The sequence below is a fragment of the Sciurus carolinensis genome, chromosome 18, assembly GCF_902686445.1.
Source record: "Sciurus carolinensis chromosome 18, mSciCar1.2, whole genome shotgun sequence".
NCBI classification, from domain to species: Eukaryota; Metazoa; Chordata; class Mammalia; order Rodentia; family Sciuridae; genus Sciurus; species Sciurus carolinensis.
In genome coordinates, this window is record NC_062230.1 from 26,186,796 (window position 1) to 26,211,307 (window position 24,512).

The 24,512-nt window shown below is 35.4% G+C and overlaps 1 protein-coding gene across 1 annotated transcript in view; it reads right to left on the minus strand.

Annotated features, from left to right (window-relative positions):
• LOC124970456 (phospholipid-transporting ATPase ABCA3-like) overlaps positions 1 to 24,512 on the minus strand; it is a 122,586-nt gene that overhangs the window by 96,956 nt on the left and 1,118 nt on the right. Inside the window, exons 3-7 of the mRNA XM_047533813.1 lie at positions 22,536 to 22,663; positions 20,904 to 21,054; positions 15,545 to 15,804; positions 10,531 to 10,647; positions 10,084 to 10,201 (exon numbers count right to left, since the gene is read on the minus strand). Of these exons, the coding sequence (XP_047389769.1) occupies positions 10,084 to 10,201; positions 10,531 to 10,647; positions 15,545 to 15,804; positions 20,904 to 21,054; positions 22,536 to 22,663 (774 nt within the window). The remainder of the gene's footprint in view (positions 1 to 10,083; positions 10,202 to 10,530; positions 10,648 to 15,544; positions 15,805 to 20,903; positions 21,055 to 22,535; positions 22,664 to 24,512) is intronic.

The following is a 24,512-nucleotide window of genomic DNA, read 5'->3' on the forward strand; positions in this document are numbered from 1 at the left end:
CAACTCTTTGTTGCTCTGATCAAAATACCTGACATGAACAATTTAGAGGAGGAAAGATGAATTTTGGCTCATAGTTTCAAAGGTTCACTGCACGGTCAGTGAGTTCCAAGAGAGAAGATGATGGTCAAAGGTTGTGATGTAATAAAAGCTGCCTGCTCATGGAAGCCAGCAGGCAGAGAGAGAGAGAGAGAGAGAGAGAGAGAGGAGAGAGAGAGAGAGAGAGAGAGAGAGAGAGAGAGAGAGAGAGAGGGAAAGAGAGAGAGATGAAGGGGCCAGAGACAAGATAAACCCTTCCAGGGGATAAACCCAGTTACCTACTGCCTCCAACTAGGTCCCTCCTGCCAGCAGTGCATTCAGCTACCAATGGATTCGTTCATCAAACACATTAATCCACTGATGAGGTTAAAGCCCTTATGATACAATCATTGCCTAAAGTCTCTCTTCTAAACATTGCTGCACTGAGGAGCATGTTTTCAACACAAGGCTTCGGGGGACATTCCAGATCCAAACCAGTATACCTCAATATAATTGAAATGACTGATGGCAATGATACAAGTGATAAGAAAGAAGAATTAGGGTTATTTTATGTTACAAGGCACTCACTACCAGTGAAGTGAAATAGTTTATTTGAAAGCAGACCTGAATTAGTTATATAAATGTATACTATAAACTCTAGGACAACCACTTTAAAAAAAGTAAACAAAAAAGAGGAAGAACAGTAGATATGTTAAGAAAAGAGAAATACTCAAAACCACAAAAAGCATAGAAAGAATGGAAGGCAAAAATATTTTAAAACAACAAGGGCAACAAATAGAAAATAGTAATGAATATGGTAAATATTAATCCAACTATGTCAGCAATCACTATGAAAAGTCTATGGTTTAAATGCACCAATTAAAAGATCGTCAGAGGGGATAAAATAAAAAAATTAAAAACAAAAATCAAGAATAAACTATATAAAATAGAAAAAAACTTACTCTAAATATAAAAACTCTGGGATTAAAAAAATGGATAGAGAAAAAATACCATACACCAATCAAAAGAAAATGGGAGTACCTATATTTCAGATATAGCAAACTTAAAAGCAAGGAAAGTTATGAGGGATAAAGAAGGGTATTACATAATGATAAATCCTTGTGGGACAAATCCTCACAAAGACCCATAAATCCTTAACACCTATTCACTTAACAGGAGTGTGTCAAACTACTATAGAAGGCAAAAATTAATAGAACTTCAATGAAAAATAGTGGAATACATTATCAAAGCTGGAAATCTTAATAACTATCAGAAATGGATGGATCTAGAAGGCAGAAAATCAGTAAGGATTCAGTTATACACAACAACTATCAATCAACTGGATATAATCAACATGTATACACTGCTCCATTCAAAACACCAGAAACCAGAACCAGCCGGCACAGTGGCACACATCTGTAATTCCAGCAGCTCGAGAGGCTGAGGCAGTAGGATCTCAAGTTTAAAGATAGCCTCAGCACCCTGTTTCAAAATAAAAAATAAGAAACAGCTGGGGACATGGATCAGTGGTTAAACACCCCTGGGTTTAAGGTTCAAACCCTGATTTGAAAAAAAAAAAAAAAAAAAAAAAGCAACTGACAATCTGACGAGCTCAGAAGGAACATTCCTTAGGACAGACCACATACTGGGCCATAGAACACCTCTTATCCAATTTTAAAAAATACAAACCATGCAGTTCTGCTGTGAGAACACATGACAGAAAGATAATCAGAAAATCCTCCCAATTATGGAAATTAAAGTACATATTTCTAAATAAAACATGGATTATAAAAGATATCTCAGTTGGGCCTGGTGGCACACACCTATAATCCCAGCAGCTTGGGAGGCTGAGACAGGAGGATGGTGAGTTCAAAGCCAGCCTCAGCAATGGCGAAGTGCTAAGCAATTCAGTGAGACCCTGTCTCTAAATAAAATACAAAACAGGGCTGGGGATGTGGCTCAGTGGTTGAGTGTCCTGGAGTTCAATCCTCAGTACCTCCCCACAAAAAAAGAGAACTCTCAGGGCTGGGGAGATAGCTCAGCTGATAGAGTGCTTGCCTCGCAAGCACAAGGCCCTGAGTTCGATCCCCAGTACCGCAAAAAAAAAAAAAAAAAAAGAGAGAACTCTCAAGAGATATTTATTAATTGAATGTACATATTAGAAAATTTAAAAAAATTCTTAGAATATTAGAAAAGGAAGACAAAAAAATAGAAGGCAAAAATTACATCGATACAGATCCAATGAACATTAAAAGCACTATAAAAAAACAACACAGAAAAGAGGCAGTGAAGGAAAAGCAGAATTGAGAGGTGAGTGACAAAATAAATTCTTAAAGACTCCATATTGCAAAGTCTCAGACCTGGGGAGACTGGAAGATGGGTTATTAGAACCTGAACCTGGAGATGATGAGAAGGGGAGAGGGGCAACAGAGAGAGATGGGGACTGGATAATCTCTTAAGCTCACCTGCTTAAAAACATTTGGAAAGACAGACAAAATCTAAAGTGTGATGGTAAGAGAAGGGTCCTAAAAATGGAACAAACAGCTTAAAACCAAATTATGAGAAGAAAACTGAGCCAGGAGTGTAGGGCTACCTTGTGGAGCCCTCAGCTGAAGAGTCACCTACTCAAATAAATACAACATCTTCCCTGGCCCAGAGAGCTGCAAATTAAACCAGAGGGAAGACTCCTGCAGTGGAACCTCTTAAGAATCAGGCCAGAAAGAACTTCTAGCTCTGTGCAGCACTTGCAATGACAGACACTGACAGACACAGCAATGAAGCAGCTTTAGTCTTGGACAAAGGAAAGAGGATTTGCCAGGCCCAAACCACTGACATTGGAGGGAGGAATCATGGGAAACCTAGGGATGGTCCCCAGGATCACAGGGCCATCCCAGAGGGAAGCTGCCAGAATATCCAATGACATGAAGGCCAGGCAAAACATCACCAGAGCCTAAGCCACAGGAAGGGGCTGATACCAGCCTTTGGTGCACAGCCTGACCTGTGATCATAACTGGCAAGTGACAGGCCATTGTTCAGATACTTGTAGGACCTCCCATCAGACTTAGCAACAGAGGAAATCAATGCCTGCCATTCACAACCAGGGGCAGTAGAAACTAGAGTCCAGGTGAACCACTTGAGATCCTTCAGTGCAGTACCCCACAGAGCAGCTTCAACCAGGCAATACTTCCACACTGCAAAACATCCATGGGAAACCACCACCAGATTTCCTGCACTCACAGACAGCCACCAGGATCTTCCAATACCTTGAAAAGGATCCAATAGAGGGGAGCAGGCACACAGTGACCCACAGCAATCACAGGGACACTGCAGAGCCTGCATCTTGAACTCCTGCACACGACAGAAGCAGCCATGCCACAGCACTGCACCCTCTGAGCAGTCAGCTGCAGGTCCCTGAGCTGACAAACCAGAAGCTGCTGGCTGGAGGTTCACAGCAGCTATGGAATTGGCTCCTATGCCCCTGATACTTGGGAGAGAGCCACAGTCAAAGACTGACAGACATCTGCTAAATGTCCAAACTGCAATAAAATAAAAACCAAGATTCAACAAGAATTTTCTTCACCTTGACAGGCTTTACTATAAACAACTCTAATGCCAATTTTGATCATAAAAATGACTTTTCAACTTATACTTTGAACCCATTTGAATGTATTTCATCTAATGGTTTAAAGCATTAATTGGAATCAATCTGCCTATCTTTGTTATCCTAGCTCTAGTTTATAACTGCTTCTCTTATTCCTACTTATTCTCTTGCATTATTTGCTACAACCTCAAATACACACTATTCATCTATTTCTCCTTTCTACCTTGGTGTAAATTATTCTTGTACATCTTTGCTCTTTCCCTCTCCTTTTTTTGCAAATCTTTCTCCCTCTCCTCTTTCACCCACACTTAAGGTTATACTAAGTTTACTAAATTTAACAACTAAATTTTTGACCTATTCCAGAATAATAGTATAGATTTATAACTGAATTTGAAGAATGGTGAAGAATAACTGCAATAAGATTTTGTTTCTTATAAGGCTGAATAGAGCAAGGCTTGGCTCTAAAGTGATTAGATAGTGCTCAGTGGTGTCTCTTAAAGTGGTACTGATATTGGGATCAGCAGAGTTCACACATTAACTTAAAATATCATTATATGGTTATTCACCCAGGGGTCTTAAGAGAAAGAAACATACAAAGCAGTTCTTTGCTTAAAATAAGAAGTGAGAAATATAGATGGTGGGTAGACTTACAAACAATATGAAAAAGCAAGGGAACCATCCCCAACAGCCCATAATACTTCAACAGCAGACTTTATTAACAGCACAGAGGAGGAAATGTAGAGAAGGAATTTAGAAAGATCATAGGTAAAATGTTCTGTTAGCTAAAGAAGATGTAAGGAGTGAAATCTCCCCCCCAAAATTACATAGGAAGTGAAAGATCACTACAATAAAGAGATAGAAAAAAAACCAAACAGAAATCTTTTAAATGAAAAAAAAAGCCAAATTAAAAATTCAATGGAAACATCACCAATGATTAGACTACTTTGAAGATAAGAGTTTTTTTCAGGCCTTAAAAAACAAGTATATGATCTTAAAAACAAAGCCAACAATAAACAAATAATATTAAGCAGCCATGAACAGAAATTTCAATAAATCAGGATAACATTAAAAGACTAAATTTAAGACTCATTGGGATAGATGAAGGCACTGAAATATAATCTAAAGGAATGTACAGTCTTTTCAATGAAATATCAGAGCATTTCCCAAAGTAAAGAATGAGATGGAAATTCAAATATGAGAGATATACAGAACTCCAAACATACAAAATCACCCAATACATCCACTCTAAAAAACATTATTATGAAAATGCGTAACATGCAAAAATACAGAATTTTTAAAGCTACTAGAGAAAAATGACCGGTCACACTTAGAGGTAAAAGAATATGAATTTCAACTGATTTCTCAACTCATACCCTAAAAGTGAGGAGATCGAGGAATAATATATACCAAGTTCTGAAAGAAAAAAGATGCCAACCAAGAATACTAAAGGAAGTAAAATAAAGTTTCAGAGTTGAAAATGAATAAAAACTTTCCATGATTGAAAAAAAAAAGTTAAAAGAATTTAAAACTGGAAAGCCTGTACTACAAAACATATTCAATAAAATATTTCATGAAGAAATGAAAAATGAAAATGAAACCCAGCAGAGGGAGGAACTACACAAGAAGAATGGCCAATCAAAGAAGAATCAAATCCAATGTAAATATTAGAAATAAATCAAAATGTTAGGAAATAAAAAATAATCTCTCAAGAATAATGTAAATGGTCTAAGCTCTTTCAGAAAAAGACATATTGGCAGTTTGGATTAAAAAACAAGATCAAATAATATGCTATTATGGCTTGGATAATGCAAGAAGGTTTGGAGGAGAAATGATTGGATTATAGACTTAACCTAATCAGTGAATTAATCCCTCATGGGATTAACTGAGTGGTTACTGGAGGCAGGTGGGGTGTGGCTGGAGGAAGTGGTTCATTGGGGGTGTGGCTATGGAGTATATATTTTGTATCTGGAGAGTGAATCTGCTTTCTGATCCTCATGTGAGCTGCTTCCCTCTGCTATACTCTTCTACCATGATGTTCTACATCACCTCAAGCCCCAAGGACTGGAGCCAGCCTTCTATGGACTAAGACATCTGAAATCATGAACCCTCAAATAAACTTTTCCTCCTAAAATTGTTCTGGTCAGATCCTTTAGTTACAGCAGCAAAAAGAGCTGACTACAACGTATGCTGTCTGCAAGAGACCTATCTCACAGGCAAAACATCCACAGCCTGAAGGTGAAAGGATGGGAAAAAAACATAGCAGGGGTAGTTATTCTCATTGATGAAAAAATGAAGTTCAAGTCAAGATTAATCAGAAGAAACAAAGAAGATTACTTCATAATGATCAAATACAACTAATAAGATGGACCTGAAAGGCATCTATAGAATATTTCATCCATCAATGACTAAATTCATTTTCTTCTCAGCATCACATAGAACATTTTCTAAAACAGACCATATTTTAGGTCACAAAGCAAGTCTTAGCAAATACAAAAAGTAGAGATAATACCTTGCATTCTATCAGATCATAATGGAATGAAAATAGAAATCACGATAAAATAGAAACCACTCTAATACCTGGAGACTAATAATAAACTTTTGAATAATGAATGGATAGCAGAAGAATTAAGGGGAGAGATAAAATTCTAAGAGTTAAATAAGAATACTGATACAACATCAGAATCTCTGCGATGGCAAGAAGGCAGATCGAAGACAAAACAGCATTGTGCTAATATATGAAAAGAATAGGAAGATACCACATAAATCATCTAATGTTACATCCCAAGGCCCTAGAAAAAGAACAAATCAATACCAAGATCAGTAGAATACAGGAAATAATTAAAATCAGAGTCAAAATCAATGGAATTGAGATTTTAAAAAATACAAAAGATCAGTGAAATAGAGTTGGTTTTTTGAAAGGATAAACAAAATTGATAATCTCAGCCAAACTAACCAAAAGAAATAGGGAAAAAACTCAAATTAACAAAAGCCAAGATAAAAAAGGAAATACTATTGAGGTCATGGAAAGTGCCCCCTGAAGAATCCAAATGCAGAGGTCAAAGCCAAGGAGGCCGGAATGCTGAACACAGCAGGACAGCAAGTACTGCTCACCCTAGGTTAGTTCTTGTGGGGAAGGATGACCCTGTTTAAGGAGAAAAATAAGGTCCTAACTATAGTATTTCTACATACTTTAGGTGTGTATTTCCTGGGAAATACATTTCACTGGGAAACATGATTTCTAAGTACCAGCAAACAAGTTAGTTATTTTCGATATGTTATGCCATAGTTAAGATTTGACCTCGCACTGCCTATAAAACGTGTGTTGTACAAGAACAAAGCAGTCTGCAGCTCTGCAGGCTCCTTAGCTCCCCCCAGTAAACAGTCATTTTTAAGCCCTTAACAGACACCAAACCAAAGGTGAAATAAAGACAGCAAATGAGCCTATGAAAAGATGTTCCATATTCTGTGTCATTAGGGAAATGTCACAGAAAACACCAATGAGAAACTGAGCATGGTGGTATACGCCTGTAGTTCTGGCTACTCAGGAAGTTGAGGCAGGAGGACCATATGAGTTTGAGGACAGCTTGGGCAACAGTGAGACACTCTCAAAAACAAAACAAAACAATATGAAACAAAATCCCACTACGTATTTTATTACAATGTCCAAAATCTAGAACACTAATAACACCAAATGCTGGTAAGAATGTGTAGCAACAGAAATTCTAAATAATTCCTAGAGAATATTCTAAATAATTCCTAAAGAATGAAAAAATGATGTGAGCCACTTTGGAAAAATGTTTGGAAGTTTCTAGGTTTTTCTTTCTTTCTTCCTTTTTTTTTTTTTTTTTTCCCTTTACCATGCTAACACCTGTTGCACTCCTTGGCATTTATCTAAAGAAGCTGAAAATTTATGTCCACATAAAATCCTGCACATGGATCTTTACAGCAGGTTTATTCAAAATTCTAAACTTTCAAACAACCATGGTATCCTTCAGTGAATAAACAGAAAAAATGTGGTATACCCAAGCAACAGAATATTATTCAGTATGAAAAACAAATGAGATACGAAGCCATGAAAAGACATGGAGAATCCTTAAATGCATATTAGCAAAGGAAAAAAGTCAAGAGGAAAAAGTTCATATTGTTGATTCCAACTACAGGGCCTTCTGGAAAAGGCAAAACTATGGAGATAGTAAGAATACCAGTGTTTGCCAGGGGTTAGGTTGATTACAATGTGTCAATGTAGGTCCACCAATTGTAATAAATATACTATTTGGGGGGGGGATGTTGGTAATGGGGAGGCTATCTAGGTTGGGGGTACAGGTATATGGGAAATCTCTGTACTTTCAACTTAAATTTGCTGTCAACCTAACACCTAAAGAAATGAAGTCTGTAAAAAAAATGTGAAAAGAAATTAAGGAATTCCTTAAGCTTGTTGTTTTAGTTGTGCCTTTAGAGATTCTTCCAGCTCAATGAAAGGGCATGAGAAAGTATCTTGAAGCTATATGAAAAAATAAAGTACTCTAGTGAATATAAAGTATTAAGATGTTTTTGGTTTGCATTTCCTCCTTTTCTATGTTATATAAAAGACAAATACACATAATAATTATAAATGTTAATAGGCACAGAAATATAAAGGTATGATTTGTGACCACATCAACAATGACAGTCTGGGGCTTGACAGAAAAGTTTTTGTGCATTACTGATACTAAAATGGCATTAATTCAAATTAAATTATTTAAGACATTAATTATAGTTTTCAAATTGCCCCTCCAAACCAAAAAAATTTATAGGAAAAAAATGACATGGGCATTAAAATGGAAGATGTGAGAAAGGAAAAAGTTAAGACATGTACAAAAAAAATGGCAGATACAAGTTCTTCCTTATTAGTAATTACCTTAAATGTAAGTGGATTAAAATCTCTGTGAAAGGTAAAGGTGGCAGAAAGGTTTAAAAAAAAATCTGAATATACAATTAGTTGAAAGTGAAAGGATAGAAGAAGATACCCCAAGCAAAAGACCAAAAGAGAGCTGGGTTGGCTATACTAACACCAGACAAAACAGACTTTAAGTAAAACATTGTTACAAGAGACAAAGGATATTATCAATAATTGCAAAACATCAGAAGGAATTAAGAGATTTTACAGAAAAGAAAACATGACTTATACTAGTAACACACTAAGCTTCTTTATTATTGACAAATACAGATTTAAATTGCTTTCACATAATCCTCAAAGTGCAAGGAAGGAATTCTTGTCCTTGTTATTAGATACTGTGTCAGCAAAAAGTACATAACCCAAAGTTATAAATTAATGAATATTTGTACCCATGATTTGACTTCCTATTTCCATCTTTCAATACTTCAAAAATGTCTCAAAACCTCCCTTTCTTCCCTGGAAGCATTTTTAGGTCTGTCTTAGCCTGGAATATTTTAATCTGTCTTTTTTATATGTGCACAAAGTTCCATTAATTTTTATTGCTGTCTATTCTCCTAAAATGATTAATTTTGTGTCAACTTGACTGCACTATGGGGTATACAGACTAACCATTACTTCTGGGAGTAATTTAATCTCATTTCCAGATGAGATTAGCATCTGAACATGGGAATTCAGTCAAGAAGATTGTCCTTCTCTGAGTGGACAGGCATTATCCAGTCCATTGAGAGCCTAGAAAGAATAAAAAGGTGAAGGAAGGGGAAATTATCCCTTTTCTTCCTGACTGCATTCTCGACTTGGACATCCATCTTCTCCTGCCTCTGGATTAGAATTTACACCATTGGCTCCCCTTGACTTCAGACCTTTGGACTCATGTTGAAATTAAACCACTGGCTTTCCTGGGTCTCCAGTTGCAGATTGTGGGACTTCTTGGCTTTCATAACCAATTCCTTGTAATAAATTTTCCTTGATCTTATCAAATTCTCCTATTGTTCTGTTTCTCTAAATAACTGTGACTAAAATATTTTATATATCCATGCCACAAAGGTCAGCTCTATGAGGCAGGCACTATATTTAAAAAAAAAAAAAAAAAAAGACAAAAAACAAAACCAAAAACAAAACAGTAAACAATAAACATCTATTAATTAAGTGCAAGAGCCTTTCTCTCATTGAAGCAATTTTTTTTCTTACTCTTCACATATACCAGGCTCATCATCAGGTACTAGCAGACATTACTCCCTCCAATAGTCTTTCCTGGTGGAAGAATTGGACAGATAGAATATGTGAGCCAGCAACTAAAGGTAGAAAAAACACTCAAGTATGATCCTACTATCACATGTATACTGTGCTCTATTAATTTTCACTCCCTAAGCTCTCTTTACTCCCTTTCAAATCATTCCATGTGCACATGACATCTGTCTCTTATTAAAAATGTAGTCTTAGACGAGGTGGCAACTCAACTTCAGAAGAAGCTTCCAAATATAATCTTTGTTTAATCACTGGTAATCTTTCACATGAGAAATTTTAGACTCACCTTTATCAAAGAATGTGCTAATCATGAAGCTGAAGAAAATTAAGGAGATGGCATAAAACAGCAAAAAGATGAAGACAATAACTGGGTCACTATACTGGAAGATTGGTGCAGGATCAATCTAACAAAAGAATCAGGAAGTCTATTTAGTCAAGCTCCAAGGGGCAATATGACAAAACAAAAGAGAAGCCAGGAAACATCCTTAAATATTAGTCCTATTGAAACTATAACCCTACTTTCCAGTACAATGGTGAATTCGTTTATTAAGATTGTCCACCCATCTAGGTTTAAAGAAGAGTTTGCTGAGAGACTAAGTGGCCTCTGAGTTTCTGCAAAGGAGTAAATGAAAGCCACATTTTCATTCCCCAGTGACCTTAAGAGCTCCCACCATACTTCTGCTTCCCCTCTTAAACTTGAGCTATACCGTGCTGCAGTCAAATAGACACTTGCCTTGACAAAGAAAATTATGCACATAAAAATAATGGTAAGAACATATAAGCAGAGGAATGTGAAGAAATAGGCAGCCCAGATCATCCAATTACTGACTCCTATCATGAGCTGGTACTCCTGTAGGTGAGTTAAAATGAATCATCATGAAAAACAATACAACCATACAGAGCCTTAGAGTTTTCACAATGCAATTACAAAAATTATATAATTTTGTGTCCACAACTAAAATGGGTTAAGTAGTAAATATTACCTCCAATTTACAAGGAGGGCTAAGAATATCAAATAACTTGATTAAAACTATAATTCCTATAAGCCCAGAGATCATTTCCCCAGCAATTTACCTGATACTGATAAGACATGAAGAACACTTAAACAAAGCTATAAACCACATAAATTAATCTTTTCTTCTTTTTATTATGTCCTCTTCCAGGAGGTAGTAAAGAAATATAAATACACTTTATTCAGTTAAAAAGGTTAGAAGAACTAAAATTAAGATGAAAAATAAGAGGAAGAAAAGCTCAGTTTCAGCAATAATCTTTTATCAGTAACATATTTTTTAGAACTAGTTTATAAAGACATGTGATATTCTGAGTTCTAACAAAATATATTAAAAAGGATTTAACTAAGAATATTACGTATAAGACCAGTAAGAATCTTCGAACATATGGTCTGAGTTTTCAGAGGCTATTTTAAATATTTTCACTGAACTTCACAGATATGTCAATATTAAATTCTACAGCTTTAGACTCCTTAAGGGCAAATTTTGTACCTTCCTACCACATTAAAGAGGTTTAATAAAGTTATATTGAATGAATGTAAGGATCTTTGGAGATCTTTATACTTTCTAAAGTTCTTAAAAATGATTTGCATATTTTCCCCATAGGGATACAAAAATAAAGGGTCTTTAAAAAGCTTTCTAGGGATCAATGCTGGAACCAAATTTAACAAATTTAAAAAAGCAAGATATATTTAACAAAAAAGTGTAAGACTTGTACACAGAAAGCCATAAAACATGGTTGAATTAAGTTAAAGAAAGCTATTTGTGGGTTGGTGCTGCAGCTCAGTGGCAGATTGTTTGCCCAGCATGTGTGAGGCACTGGGTTTGATCCTTAGCACCACATAAAATGAAAAAAATAAGATAAAGGCATGCTGTCCATCTACAGCTACAAAAAATTTTTTTAAAAGAAAGTTATTTGTATAGATCCTAATATTTAATATTGCTAAGAAGGCAAGACCCTTCAAATTGATCTACATATAAACATGGTCCCTCTCAAAATCTCTGCTGTCTGCTGGGACACACCAAAAAAATAGAGTTGGGGTGCTAAGGTTGCTTTATTCACTCCCAGAAAACTTCCCAGAAGATGTGGGCATTTACTCAGCCTCCAAAAACGTGAGGAAATCCAAATCCAGAAGACTGAATAATAAATCTCTTCATCTCAAGTAGCTCAACATGTAATAAATTAAAACTCTCTAAATGTCAGATTTGGATTTCAAGTGTATTATCTTCTTTATTGATTAGATGAGTTTCATCAGCTCAGGTCACACAGTAATGAGAAAACAGCTCACTAAAAAATTCCTTGTAAAACATAAGAGAATTATTTCAGCAAATGCACAAAAATCAGCACAGAAATACAGACAAAATGAGAAAACAAGGTAATAAAACACCACTAATGCTTAACAACATTCCAATAGCTAGATCCCACAGACATCCACATGGAGGAAATGTTGGATAAAGAATTCAAAAGTTGACTGTTAAATGAACTAAAAGAAGATCTAAGAAAAGAACTAAAGGAGAAAATACAAGATAAGAAAGAGCATTTCAATAAAAGAGAGATATCCTGAAAAAGAAACAAATAGAAATCCTGGAAATAAAAAACAATCAAATAAAAACTCAGTTGAAAGTCTAATAGATTAGATCAAGTGGGAGACAGTATCAGTCTTTCAAGACAAGATATATAAATTTGAACACTAAGTCTGATGGATAAAGAAAAAGAAAACATATACACAATGGAATACTATTCAGTCTTTACAAAGAGGGACATTCTGGTTTTTGATAACATGGATATTCCTGGAGGAAATTATGCTAAGTGAAATAAGCTAGGCCAGGCACAGAAAGACAAATACCCCATGATCTCAAACTATATGTGGAATCCAAAACAACTGAACTCATACACACAGAATAAAATGGTGATTACCAGAGGCTGGGGGTGGGAGGGTGTGATGATGTAGTTCAAAGGGTACAATATTTCTGTTAGACAAGAAGAATAAATGATAAATATCTGAAGTGAATAAAAAACACTGTTACAGATGAAAAAATTGGCAAACAACTTACATTAAAATTAAGGACTTTGGGCTGGGGTTGTGGCTCAGTGGTAGAGTGCTTGCCTAGCCTGTGTGAGGCGCTGCATTTGATTCTCAGCATCACATATAAATAAAGGAATAAAATAAAGATCCATAAACAACTAAAATAAAAAAAATTAAGAAATTCTGATTATCAAAGGGCCTCACTGTGAGAGTAAAAAGCATTAGAAAAAGATACCTACAAAAAGAATCTGTCTCTCTGTCTCTCTCTCTCTGTATATATATATATATATATATATATGTATATGTATATATATATATATATATATGTAACTGTATTCCAAATACATTGGAAGTTCTTACAGTTCCATCTTTTAAAAAAATCAGATAACAAATGGGACAAAACATCAAGAGATCTGAACAAACTCTTCAGATAATATATGAATATATGAATGGCCAAAAAATTTGTAAAAATATGCTCAAGGTCATCAGTAATTAGGAAAATGCATATTAGAGCCACAATTTGAGGGAGAGCTGGATGAAGCACCTAGAAGTGTAAGGACAGACTGCAGCCCTATACCTGTTTCTCTACATCTCTAATGACAACCTATCGAATGTAATGCTCATTGCTCCACTTAAGCCTCCCAAATTTCATGGCACTTCATTTTTAGCTGACTTCTGTAAGGAAACATGTAGGCAAAAATTTTCTAGGAAATACAGTTTCCAGTATAAACAGGTTGCCAACTGATACAATACAATGAAATGCCATTACACACTTACCAGACATGATAAAATTAGAGAAGACCAGTAATACCAAATGTTAGTGAAGATATGGAGAAAAAAGAACTTTTATGCATTGGTAATAGATGTGTAAACCGATAGCATTTTATTGGAAAACCTAAGCATTAGCTACTAATGGTTGCCATGTATAATGTAACATTCAGCCAAAAAGAAGAATAATTCATAGAAGTATCAGTAATATAGGCAAACTTTAAATAATCTAAATGATATAGTCATGCCACAGAATCAAAATTCAATTACACAAACAACATCTACATATTTGGCTAAATGAATCACATAGACACAAAATAACATATACATGTTTCAATTTTATTATGTGTTAAAAAAGACAAAAATGAACTTATGATTTTAGATGACAGATAAGTGCATAACTTTGGGAAAATATTTTGAAGGGTGTAAAAAGGAACTCTTAAGGTGCTGGCAGTGTTTTGTTTCTTAACAGGAGCCTGACAAAATGGGCATATTTTCTTTATAATAAGTCCATTCAAACACATGCATGATTTGTGTACATTTCTGTGTATATTTCAATGAAAAAAATTTTAACTACAGAATCTTAAAAGCTTGACTGATTGTAGAACATGCTCTGGGGGCATAAAGTAAAAAGTGTTAGAGGAGAATTAAAGAGAAATACCAAGCAGGTAGCAGGTATGAAAGAAGAGGCAAGAAAGGTAACTTCATTAATCAGAAGAGAAACAAATGTATTATAGTTAGAGGAAACATAAACAAAGCATCAAATTATGTCAAAGATTTTGCTAGAAGGAAAGGGATTTCCTGGGTTTAAATAACAAAAAGAGAAGTAGTAAGGTGATAAGTTTTAGAAAACTTATATGCTTAAATGAAATTTATTCAGCAAGCCATCAAATAAATATATCCCTAATATTACTTATGCCACTCTGTGCTACTGGACAATTAACCTGTTGACCATGTACAAGGTCGTTAAGAGGCAAGACAGTGGATGTGAAGATAAGTAACAAGAGCCCTGAGTGGAAAACGGCGTGAGCCTGATCTGTGAAGTGATGCTGCCACTAACAAAGGAAAGGAAGAAAACGGCATGACTCATGATTACACAAAGGAGACACGTGAAATGGAGACATGACCGACATTAACAGGTACACTCAGTTACTGAGCGCGCACTGTGTGCCAGGCACTGTACTAAGCACTCTACATGTATCTCCTCAGTTAGGCGTCATGACAGTAACTTTGGATGATTTGGGAAAGAAAAACTTTCATATAACATTTAACTTAATATTGTGACTACCCTGAAGGTTAGGTTTTATTAATTAAGTTAAATTTAGAAAAAAAGATAGAAATACTACATGATATTCTAGAGTTAATGAGTAGTACAGTCAGGATTCAAAACTATGGTTTATCAGAATACCTGAAAGAAAGCAGATACTTAATAAATCAATAATAAATACATAACCTTTGAATAAATCATTGGTTAATTGGGTGGTAACTGGATTTTGAACTACAAAATCTATAGTTTAACACAACACACTCTGGACCAAAACTCAAAACTGGAAAAGACTCATTCAAGAAAGGTGAAAAGGTCACTTAAGAAAAAAAAAATCAGAAATCAGAAATTGATTTTAAATAAGAAATCCAAGAATCACAGTATCTTGGAATTGAAATTAATCTAGATATAATCTTAAGAGTCCGGTTAATTATTTAGTTCAGAAAGGGGCATTTAGCATTTAAATTCTATCTATAATATTCTTTGAAGTAGTCTTCTGTAACTAAAACTAAAATCATACCAAGAATCCCAATTAAAACAAAATTATAGGTAATTGTCAAAAGATCTAAGTGCTCAGTACTTAGCTGCCACTGAAACATAACCATCTACTGGTCTGAGTGTGTAGAAATAATACAATCTTCTACATAAATCTGCCTACTACAGGAAAAGTGGAGTTACCTTCAATCGGTTTTCCTTTTCCCACACAATGGACTGAATTAAGACAAGATGATTTAGAGAGAAGATACATAGGGCTACTAAAGGGATAAAAATATCAGCAAATACATAGAAGAAATCTTGATAATGCATCGGGTATGGAAATCTCTGGACAAAAATTCTGACACCATTCAACAGCTTTTCTGCAGCAGAGCCACTGTGATGCAGCATAATGGCCTTGTCCAAGGCATGTTGCACAAGCAGGAACCCTTCACTGATATACCCTAAGTGAGAAAACAAAGATTAAGTACTGTAGACCAAAAAACAGCTAAGCCAAACAAAAACAACAAAAAAGCACAATAAAGTACAGTCATATTTTGTATAACAATGTTTTGGTCAACAAATCGATCACATACATAATAGTGGAAGAGTGGTCACATGAAATTATATTACCTAGTGATGTAGCCATCTTAGTTATCATACATAATGATTATACTATGAAAATGGATAATGCCTAATAACATATTTTTCATACTTTATTCCAATGTTAAGCTACACATGACTGTGTATCAAAGACAAAAAAACTGTTGTAACAAGATCCTTGTCATAATCTAAATTTCAGAGTAGCTACCAGAGTTCTGCCACCCAAATACCTAATGAGTGTGTCATCTATAGATAAAGATAATTTCACTCCCTCCTTCCCAAATGTTATGATGTTTCTTTCTCTGGTATTTTATCTAGAACTTTGGTAATTTGCTGAACAAAACTGATGAAAGCAAACACCTTTGCTTTATTCCTGATATTAGGAGGAAATGTTCACTATTTCACCAACAAGCTACATATCTTACACAGATGTGCTTTATTAGATTTAGAAAATATCTTTCACTGGTACTTTGGGCTGGAGGTTTTTAAAAATATATGCTTTAATTTTGGAAAAATAAACTAACAAACAAGTTGCAAAGGCAGTACAAGAGAATTTATACAGAAAAAGTTTGTTGGCAATAATTTTCTACAGGTTTTTTGTTTTATTTTGTTGTGAGAAAGACTTTATTTCTTCTTCATTTTGTTAAGAAATTTTCACTGGTCACCAGATTTCTGGGTTAATGGGTTTTTTCCCCCCCAACACTTTGAAAATGTCACTCTCTTTTTGCTTACATGGTTTCTCACATGAAATCAGCTGTGAATCCTCCCTTGTTCCTTTGGAGAAAGGAAGGTGTTCCTCCTTGGCACAATACAATACCTTCAAGGTTTACTGTTTGTCATTGATTTTTAAAATTATTTTTAGATATACATGACAGTAGAGTATATTTGGACATACAATATATACATGGAATATATCTTATTCTAATTAGGATCCCATTCTTGTGGTTGTACATGATGTGGAGATTCACTGTGGTGTATTCATATATGAACATAGGAAAGTTATGTCTGATTCTTTCTACTGTCTTTCCCATTCCTATTCCCCCTTCCTTCCCTTCACTCCCCTTTGTACAACCCACTAGACTTCTATTCTTCCCCTCACTCCCTTGTTGTGTGTTAGCATCTACATATCAGAGAACATTCACCCTTTGCTTTTTTTGGGATTGTTTTATTTCACTTAGCATGACAATCTCCAGATCAATCCATTTGCTGGCAAATGTCATACAGTCATTCTTCTTTATGGCTAAGTAATATTCCATCATGTATATATACCACATTTTCCTTATCCATTCATCTGCTGAAGAGCACCTAGGTTGGTTCCATAGCTTAGCTATTTTGAGTTGAGTTGTTACAAACATTGATGTGGCTATATCACTGCAGCATGCTGATTTTAACTCCTTTGGATATATACCAAGGAGTGGGATAACTGGGTCAAATGGCAGTTCCATTCCAAGTCTTCTGAGGAATCTCCATACTACTTTCCAGAGTGGCTGCACCAATTTGCAGTCCCACCAGCAATGTATGAGTCTACCCCATTCCCCATATCCTTGCCACATTTATTATTGCTTGTCACTGATTTTATACAGTTTGAGTATGACATGCCTAAATGGGGAGTTCTGTTTGTTTCTATTTTAATCCTGTTGGATGCTTTTTAAGCCTTTTTTGGGTTTGTGGCTTAGGTCTGTCATCAACTTTGGAAAATTAATTTATCAAAAAATTATTTCTTCTCCTTTTGGTATTTCAATTTTATATGTGTTCAATCATTTGATTTAATTCATAGTTTTTGTTTAACTCTCAGTGGTTGTTCTCTGTATTTCATTATATACAAATAACTTTTTCACACTCAACTAGTGTAATTCTATCTCAGTCCAGAAATTTCAACCCCCTTTATATCCACTTATTCTCCCTCAGTTATAATAGAATTGTCAAATATTTTCTTTATATATCTTGTGAACCACTTTTACCAGTGTTAAAATTTTTGCTTCAACCATCAAACATCCTTCAGAAAACTTGAGAAGGAAAATTCATTATGTTTACCCATATTTTTGCTTATAATGTTCTTCCTTCCGTCCTGATGTTTCAAGGTTTCTTTTTTCTTTTTTACCAGTTCCTTTATGTTTACAGAATTTCTTTTAGCCATTCTCTTAGGATGTTCTGCTGGCAACAAATTTTCTTCCAGCACTTGAGATTTTACAACTTCTGCTTGACTGTTGGTGCATATTAATTATATAAAATGATGGGTCTTGTTCTTGTCGTGGCATATTTGTACACACATAAAAATGTAATTTGGTCAACTACAACTTCCTTTCAATGCCCATGGTTTCTGATAATAAGCTGTCATTCATACTGTTTCCCCTGTGCGTAACGTGTTGATTTTCCTCTGGCTGCTTTCAAGACTTTTTTGTTGTTAATTTTCAGAAGATTTGTCTCTTTTCAAATCTGGGAAATTTTTAGTCATTATCCCTTGAGGTTTTTTTTTTTCAGCTTTGTTCTCGTTCTTTTCTTTATCCCAGTCCCTGATAGTACATTAGGTCTTTTGTTATAGCCCCCCCTCCTTGAGGTTCCTCTTTACTTATCAGTCTATTTTTATTCTGTGATTTAGATTATGATAATACTTTTTCTTATTACAGTTCTCAACAGTAAGTAAGTGACTCATTCATACCAGTTTTTCACATTTTTGTGCTTTTGGCTGGCAAATTCGCCATTTAAAATGTAATTTTCTCTAAGTACATGAAGTCTGTAATGTGTAGTGCCAATGGCTATCAGTTCTGTGTTGCAAATCAACCACAGATATTAAGATTTTAAAAATAGGAACACATATAAAACTAGGCTATATGGATGAATTGACAAAAATGTTGTGGTTATGGAAACCTAATCCTATATTTTCCCTGGAACAATGAATAACCATTTTCTAATTTAGTACTCTTGATAACTTTGAAAACATAATCACTGAAAATAACAAAAATCAATTATATGTAATACATCTTTTTTGACAAGCTCCTATCAGATTTTCTCTTCATTGTTGATTTTCTGCATTAATGTGAATGACTACAGTAGTTATATTTATCTCTGACTCGGATTTGTGGAACTACTTTAACCTACCAATTTATGATTTTCATCAATTTTGAAAAATGTCCAATAGTCTTTCAAACATATTCAGTACCCCTTCTCTTTCTCCTTTCGTATGGTACCTCCAATTCCAAATATGCAATATTTAATACTATCTCACTGGTTCCTATTAGTTATGAACAGAATCAATAAAAGAGGAGAGAAGGGAACGTAATGGATCAACTTATATGATCAGAAGTTGAACAGTTCCACAATGGCTGTCTGCATACAGAAAAGCCAGAGAAACCACTGCTGCTGAGTCAAGGAAGCCGGAAGGACTCAGAACAAGAGGGACCAACAATACAGTCTCATTATGAGGCTAAAGTCCTGGAAACTCGCCAGAGAGTTGATGGTGTGAGTGTACACAAAAAAGCTGAAGACGCTGGCGACTGCGGTCCTTGGGTGATGAACAGCATTGGATGAGTTTGCTTAAGAGAATCGAGCTTGAGTTTTGTCCAATCTGGGCCTCTAGCCTACGAGATGGTGTTACCCGTATTCAGGGCAGATCTTTCTCCTCAGTTTGCTGCCCACATGTCAATGATCTCTGGAAACACCCTGACAGACACACCCAGAAGTATCTTTTACTGATTTCCTAAGAGTTTCAATCCAATCAAATTGACAGTGACGGAGATTAACCATCACAGATAGCATACTCATTTCTCTTTGCATCTGGGTAAAATTCCTATAACATAAAATTAATCATTTTAAAATGTAGAATTTTGTGGTATTTAGTACATTCATATTATGCAATCAGTACTTCTACCTAGCTCCAAAACATTTCAACTCGCCAAAAGGAAACCCTACACCTATATTAAGCATTTACTCCCCATTCCCTCTTCCCCTTAGCACTTGGAAACCACAATTATTCTCTCTATAGACTTTTCTAATCTGCATGTTCTACATAAATGGAATCATACAGTATGTGATATTTTTTGATCTAACTTCTTTCACTTAACATATGTTTTCAAGTTTCATACACACTGTAGTATATAAGGTACTTCATTTGTATAAAAGACCAAGTAAGGTCAGTCCTTTCTCTGAAAAAAGTATACTGTGTATCTTCAAATTTATTGGACTATTTTGTTATGTTCTGTATACCCTCAGTCTCATCCAATGGATTTATTTAACATATTGTCTTTTTGTACTATAATATTCATTTTTTAATTTTTAAGGCACAGACAGAGGTTTGTTTAGGAAGTAGATATACACTCAAGGGCAAATGGGGGCAATCTCAAAAGAGAGATGCCTTTGGGGTGGAGCACGGGGAGAATGTGGGCTATCTCCAGAGGGAGAGCCAGTCTCCATTTATTTTAGTTTCAGCATTGGCATGTCTCCCCTGAAATTCCTGATCTCTTCATCTTATAAGCATCTATAGTTTCAGAGAGGTTGGGTTTACTTCGGGGTTAATTCCATCAGGTCCTACAGTACAACCATGATTAGACACCATGAGCTTTTTTTTGCTTTCTAGCTCACTTCCACTGTTGGCTACTCAGCAAAAATCCTAGGACTAGGGGAGAGAAAATTATCAAACTGAAACATTCTATTTTGGGGGGGGGGGGGACTCTTCAGATCTGAATCCGTCTTACTAGTCCATGCTACTGCCAAATGCTTTTCCACTTATACAGACTGCCTCTAGCTATAACTGACACAAGTGCACCCAGGTCAGGCATTTGTTCCCAGTATGAAAGCAACAAGAGTTCTCTGCTCACCTATGAAGGGCTTTTCCTTTCTGGAGTTCAACGTATCAAAGCTTCCTTGCATCCAAAATGATTCAACAGCTTTCATCACACGGTTGGAACGTGAGTTCTTAAAATGAAACAGACTATGAAGAGAGTATGGTTAAAGATCTACTTACCAGGACTCCCCCCACTTTCTTCTTGTTGGTTTCTGGGTCCCACAGGAGGCACAGATGGAAAGAGAGAATTTGTCAACCAGCTACTCGCTTCAAATGCATCCCCAAACGTGTTGTTCTTCTTAAAATTGCTAAAACGTAGGTAATATTTAACCTAGGAGCAGCAAGAGAACACAATATCCACAAAGCAAAAAATATATAAATATACTGACAAGTAACAAAATAGGTTCTAAACATCAAGAAGTGAGAGAAAACTTACCACAAGGCACATCACATGCTCAGATAATATCTAAATTTAAGCCTACTTCCCTTAAATCTGCCCTCTCTTAAGCTTGTAAAATTTTTTTGAAGTGTCAACAATTTTTGGATGTATATTGGGGATCTGCAGTAAGCACAGTGGCTACTTGTACATCATTGGGAATTTATTTTTCCTTAGACAGAAAGTTGGCATGCATACTGAAATTAAATATTCCAACAGGCATTATTAATCACTCTTCCCATTATGTCAGTCAAGTGTTCAAAGAGGAAAATCTCTTCCTCTCCTAAAAATGATTGCAACCTAAGAATCTTACCTGAGGACAGAGGAGGAATATAAGATATAAATGTGAACCATTACCTAATGAATTGTCTAACAAAAAGATAATAATAATTATGGACAGCTGAGTAAACCTTACGGTAGGTTTAAGTAGTTTTCTGAGACAACACATGGACCAAGAGTTGGCAAGTCAGAAAGGTCAGACCAGAAAAATCAGTAACATGAGCAGGGGCAGGTAGACGCAGAGGGGTAGGTGCATATTCATATATTCAGTCTTAGAAACTTGTTCCATGCTCAGAGATAGCTCCAGTTCCTGAAGGAGCACAACATCTATTTACATTAAGTATAAATTCAGTGCTGAGATATGTTTACATGAGGATGGAGGAGGAAAGGAGTGTACACACAGGAGAGAATAGGATCGCAGACTATACAGAACCAAGAAGAGACGAAGTTTGTAACTGCACCAAAAACATTTTGACCAGGTTTTATATACACTGTTGAGCCTTTATCAACATCAGCCAACACTGAGTCAGTCACCTGATGACATGTAGGAAGCCGTGAGGAAGTGACAGGACAGAAATAAGGGATACCTACAACTCCACGACCAACCAGATGGTCTTTCTTACCCTTTTGTTTCACTGACAACCACACGTGTCCTAAGTGCAGAATTCTGACTCCACACACATCTACATTCCAAGCTTGGTTATTCTCAACAACAGAGACACTAGGTTTAAAGCACTGGCTTTGTCTCCTCTTGGTGCTGTTAACAGAGCATTCCTCAGTATTTACAGATGTCCTAATTCTGATTCAGCCTGGTTAAGATTTAAAAGTCATTTTTTAAATTTAATTGTCAATGTTTTCTATGATGCCAATTTATGAATAAGGCATGGTAGGTGGTGATTATGATTCTTTCCACATCACAAAACACTGGCTGAATAAATGCACAAACACAAAGTCAGAAAAATTTGGATTCAAGCACCTGCCATGTATGATTTGGGCAAGTTATAGTCTCATTTATTGAATGGAATGATACCTCCATTTCATTAAATCTCCAGAAATAGACTGTACAATTATGAGGTTTCAACATAAAGCTTTCTCACCTTAAGTGGGAGAGGATCATTGCTACTCTGGAAGACATGGTCAAATACAATAGCAGCCAGAACATTTTTAGACTTATTAGTTTGCTTAACATAATCTTCAAAAGCTCTTTCTGAAGAAAAGCCTATAACTGAAAAGAGAAAAATCTAGTTCATGAGTTGGCCATTTAAAGGCAAAATGTATGATAGCCCTTCCTCCTATCTGTGAAATGAATGAAAGGCCCTCGAATGTCATAAATTTCAAAACACTGTTGCTCAAACATTAGCATAACAAACTAATGGATATTTGGGAGTTTAAAATTATCACCAGTTTAAAATAATAATTAATAAAATGCATACTGAAGAAAGCTAAGGGATAAAGAATGCTCCAGATAGATTTTGAAATTTTTATCTTGAAGGAAATTAGAAAAAAAATTGATCAATACAATCTATTCAAATTTCTATACTATGATTATATGAATAAAAGATACCCTCAAGTTGGGGAATGAAACTATTTGTGTTTTTAATATTTGAGGTAATAAAACTTCAGTATTTGAGGGTTGGGGATGTGGCTCAGTGGTAGAGCACCTGCCTAGCATGTGTGAGGTTTGATTCTTAGCACCACATCTAAACAGATACATAAATAAATAAGTAAATAAATAAATGTCCACTGACAACTAAAAAAATATTCTAAAAAATATTTCCATATTTCGGTTGATCAATGAATGACTTTGGCCTAAAAATTTAACCTGATATCAGAAAAGGCTACAGTGCCATTTGTACCCTTAAAATTCAAAATATTTAGTCACTTAATATATCTGTGTATGCATTTGTGTACAGTAAAGATCTTACTAAGAATAAACAGCATATCAAAGAATCCAACAGCCCAAGGGTGAAAATAAAGGTTTATGAAGTTTCATTCCTAAACTTTAAAAGGCTTGACTGTCACTATTTTTCCCAGTGGCACCTCATCCTCACCAGGAGGTACTCTTATCTCATGCTTCCAAAGTACACTTTCCTCTATCTGCCACAGTTGTCACCTGGATTGCAAGGTATGTCACCATTTCTGTATCTCACAAAGACTATTATAAAGTCAGTTCCTTTAGCTACTTTGCTCCATTAATTCTTTTACAAACAAGTCTATAAATATAACAAAACTCAACTCTAAAGAATTATCCTCCAGCTTAGATAGTGTTTTTTCTGTTTAGGAAACATGTGACCTTGATGAGTATTTTATCCTTTAAAATATCTGCATTTAGGTAAATGTGTTGGCTGGATACTCATTTTATATTTGCATAAAACAAAGGAATAGCCTTGCTTAAGGAAGAAAGGATGAAGTCAGATTATGGAGGTGACCTGATTCTGGTAATCCTGAGATAAGGTTTAGCCTGGGATATGACCATACATTCACAATTATTTATCTTAAAGGCATGTGCCTGAGGCAGCTGCTAGAAGGATCCAGACTCCCAGACTACTTCTTGTGTCCAAACTTCAAAGCTGACCTCTAGTCAGCAATGTAACCATTCCCCAAGGTTGATGGCTTTGTATCATTAGATGAATTAGACACAGCTTCATATGTGACTCCATAGGACCAGCTTATACTCATGTGCCTTTATTCTTCCCGTTTAAATCATTCATCAACTTCCAAAAACCTCAGGGCACATACCAGGACATGGATTTCTCTTGGCTTTCTATTAATACTGGCAACTTACAGCCAGGGGGATTGTCCAAAATTTTAGCACAAATCTCGTACATTAATGTGTCTCAAAAGGGCTGGGGATGGTATCAACAATAACCCAATTCATTTTTTTTTTCACAGCAGGAACTCGTTTATTGAGGAAATTGCACAGCTTTTATGTAGGGTTGGAGCTAGGCGGGAATAACCCAATTCATTTTGAAAAATAAAAAAGTATTGTTCTTCTAGCCCATAATGCTAACAGGTATGTTATTTTGTGATACGAATATGGTATTGCAAAAAATCTGTGATTGTCCCTTAAGGAC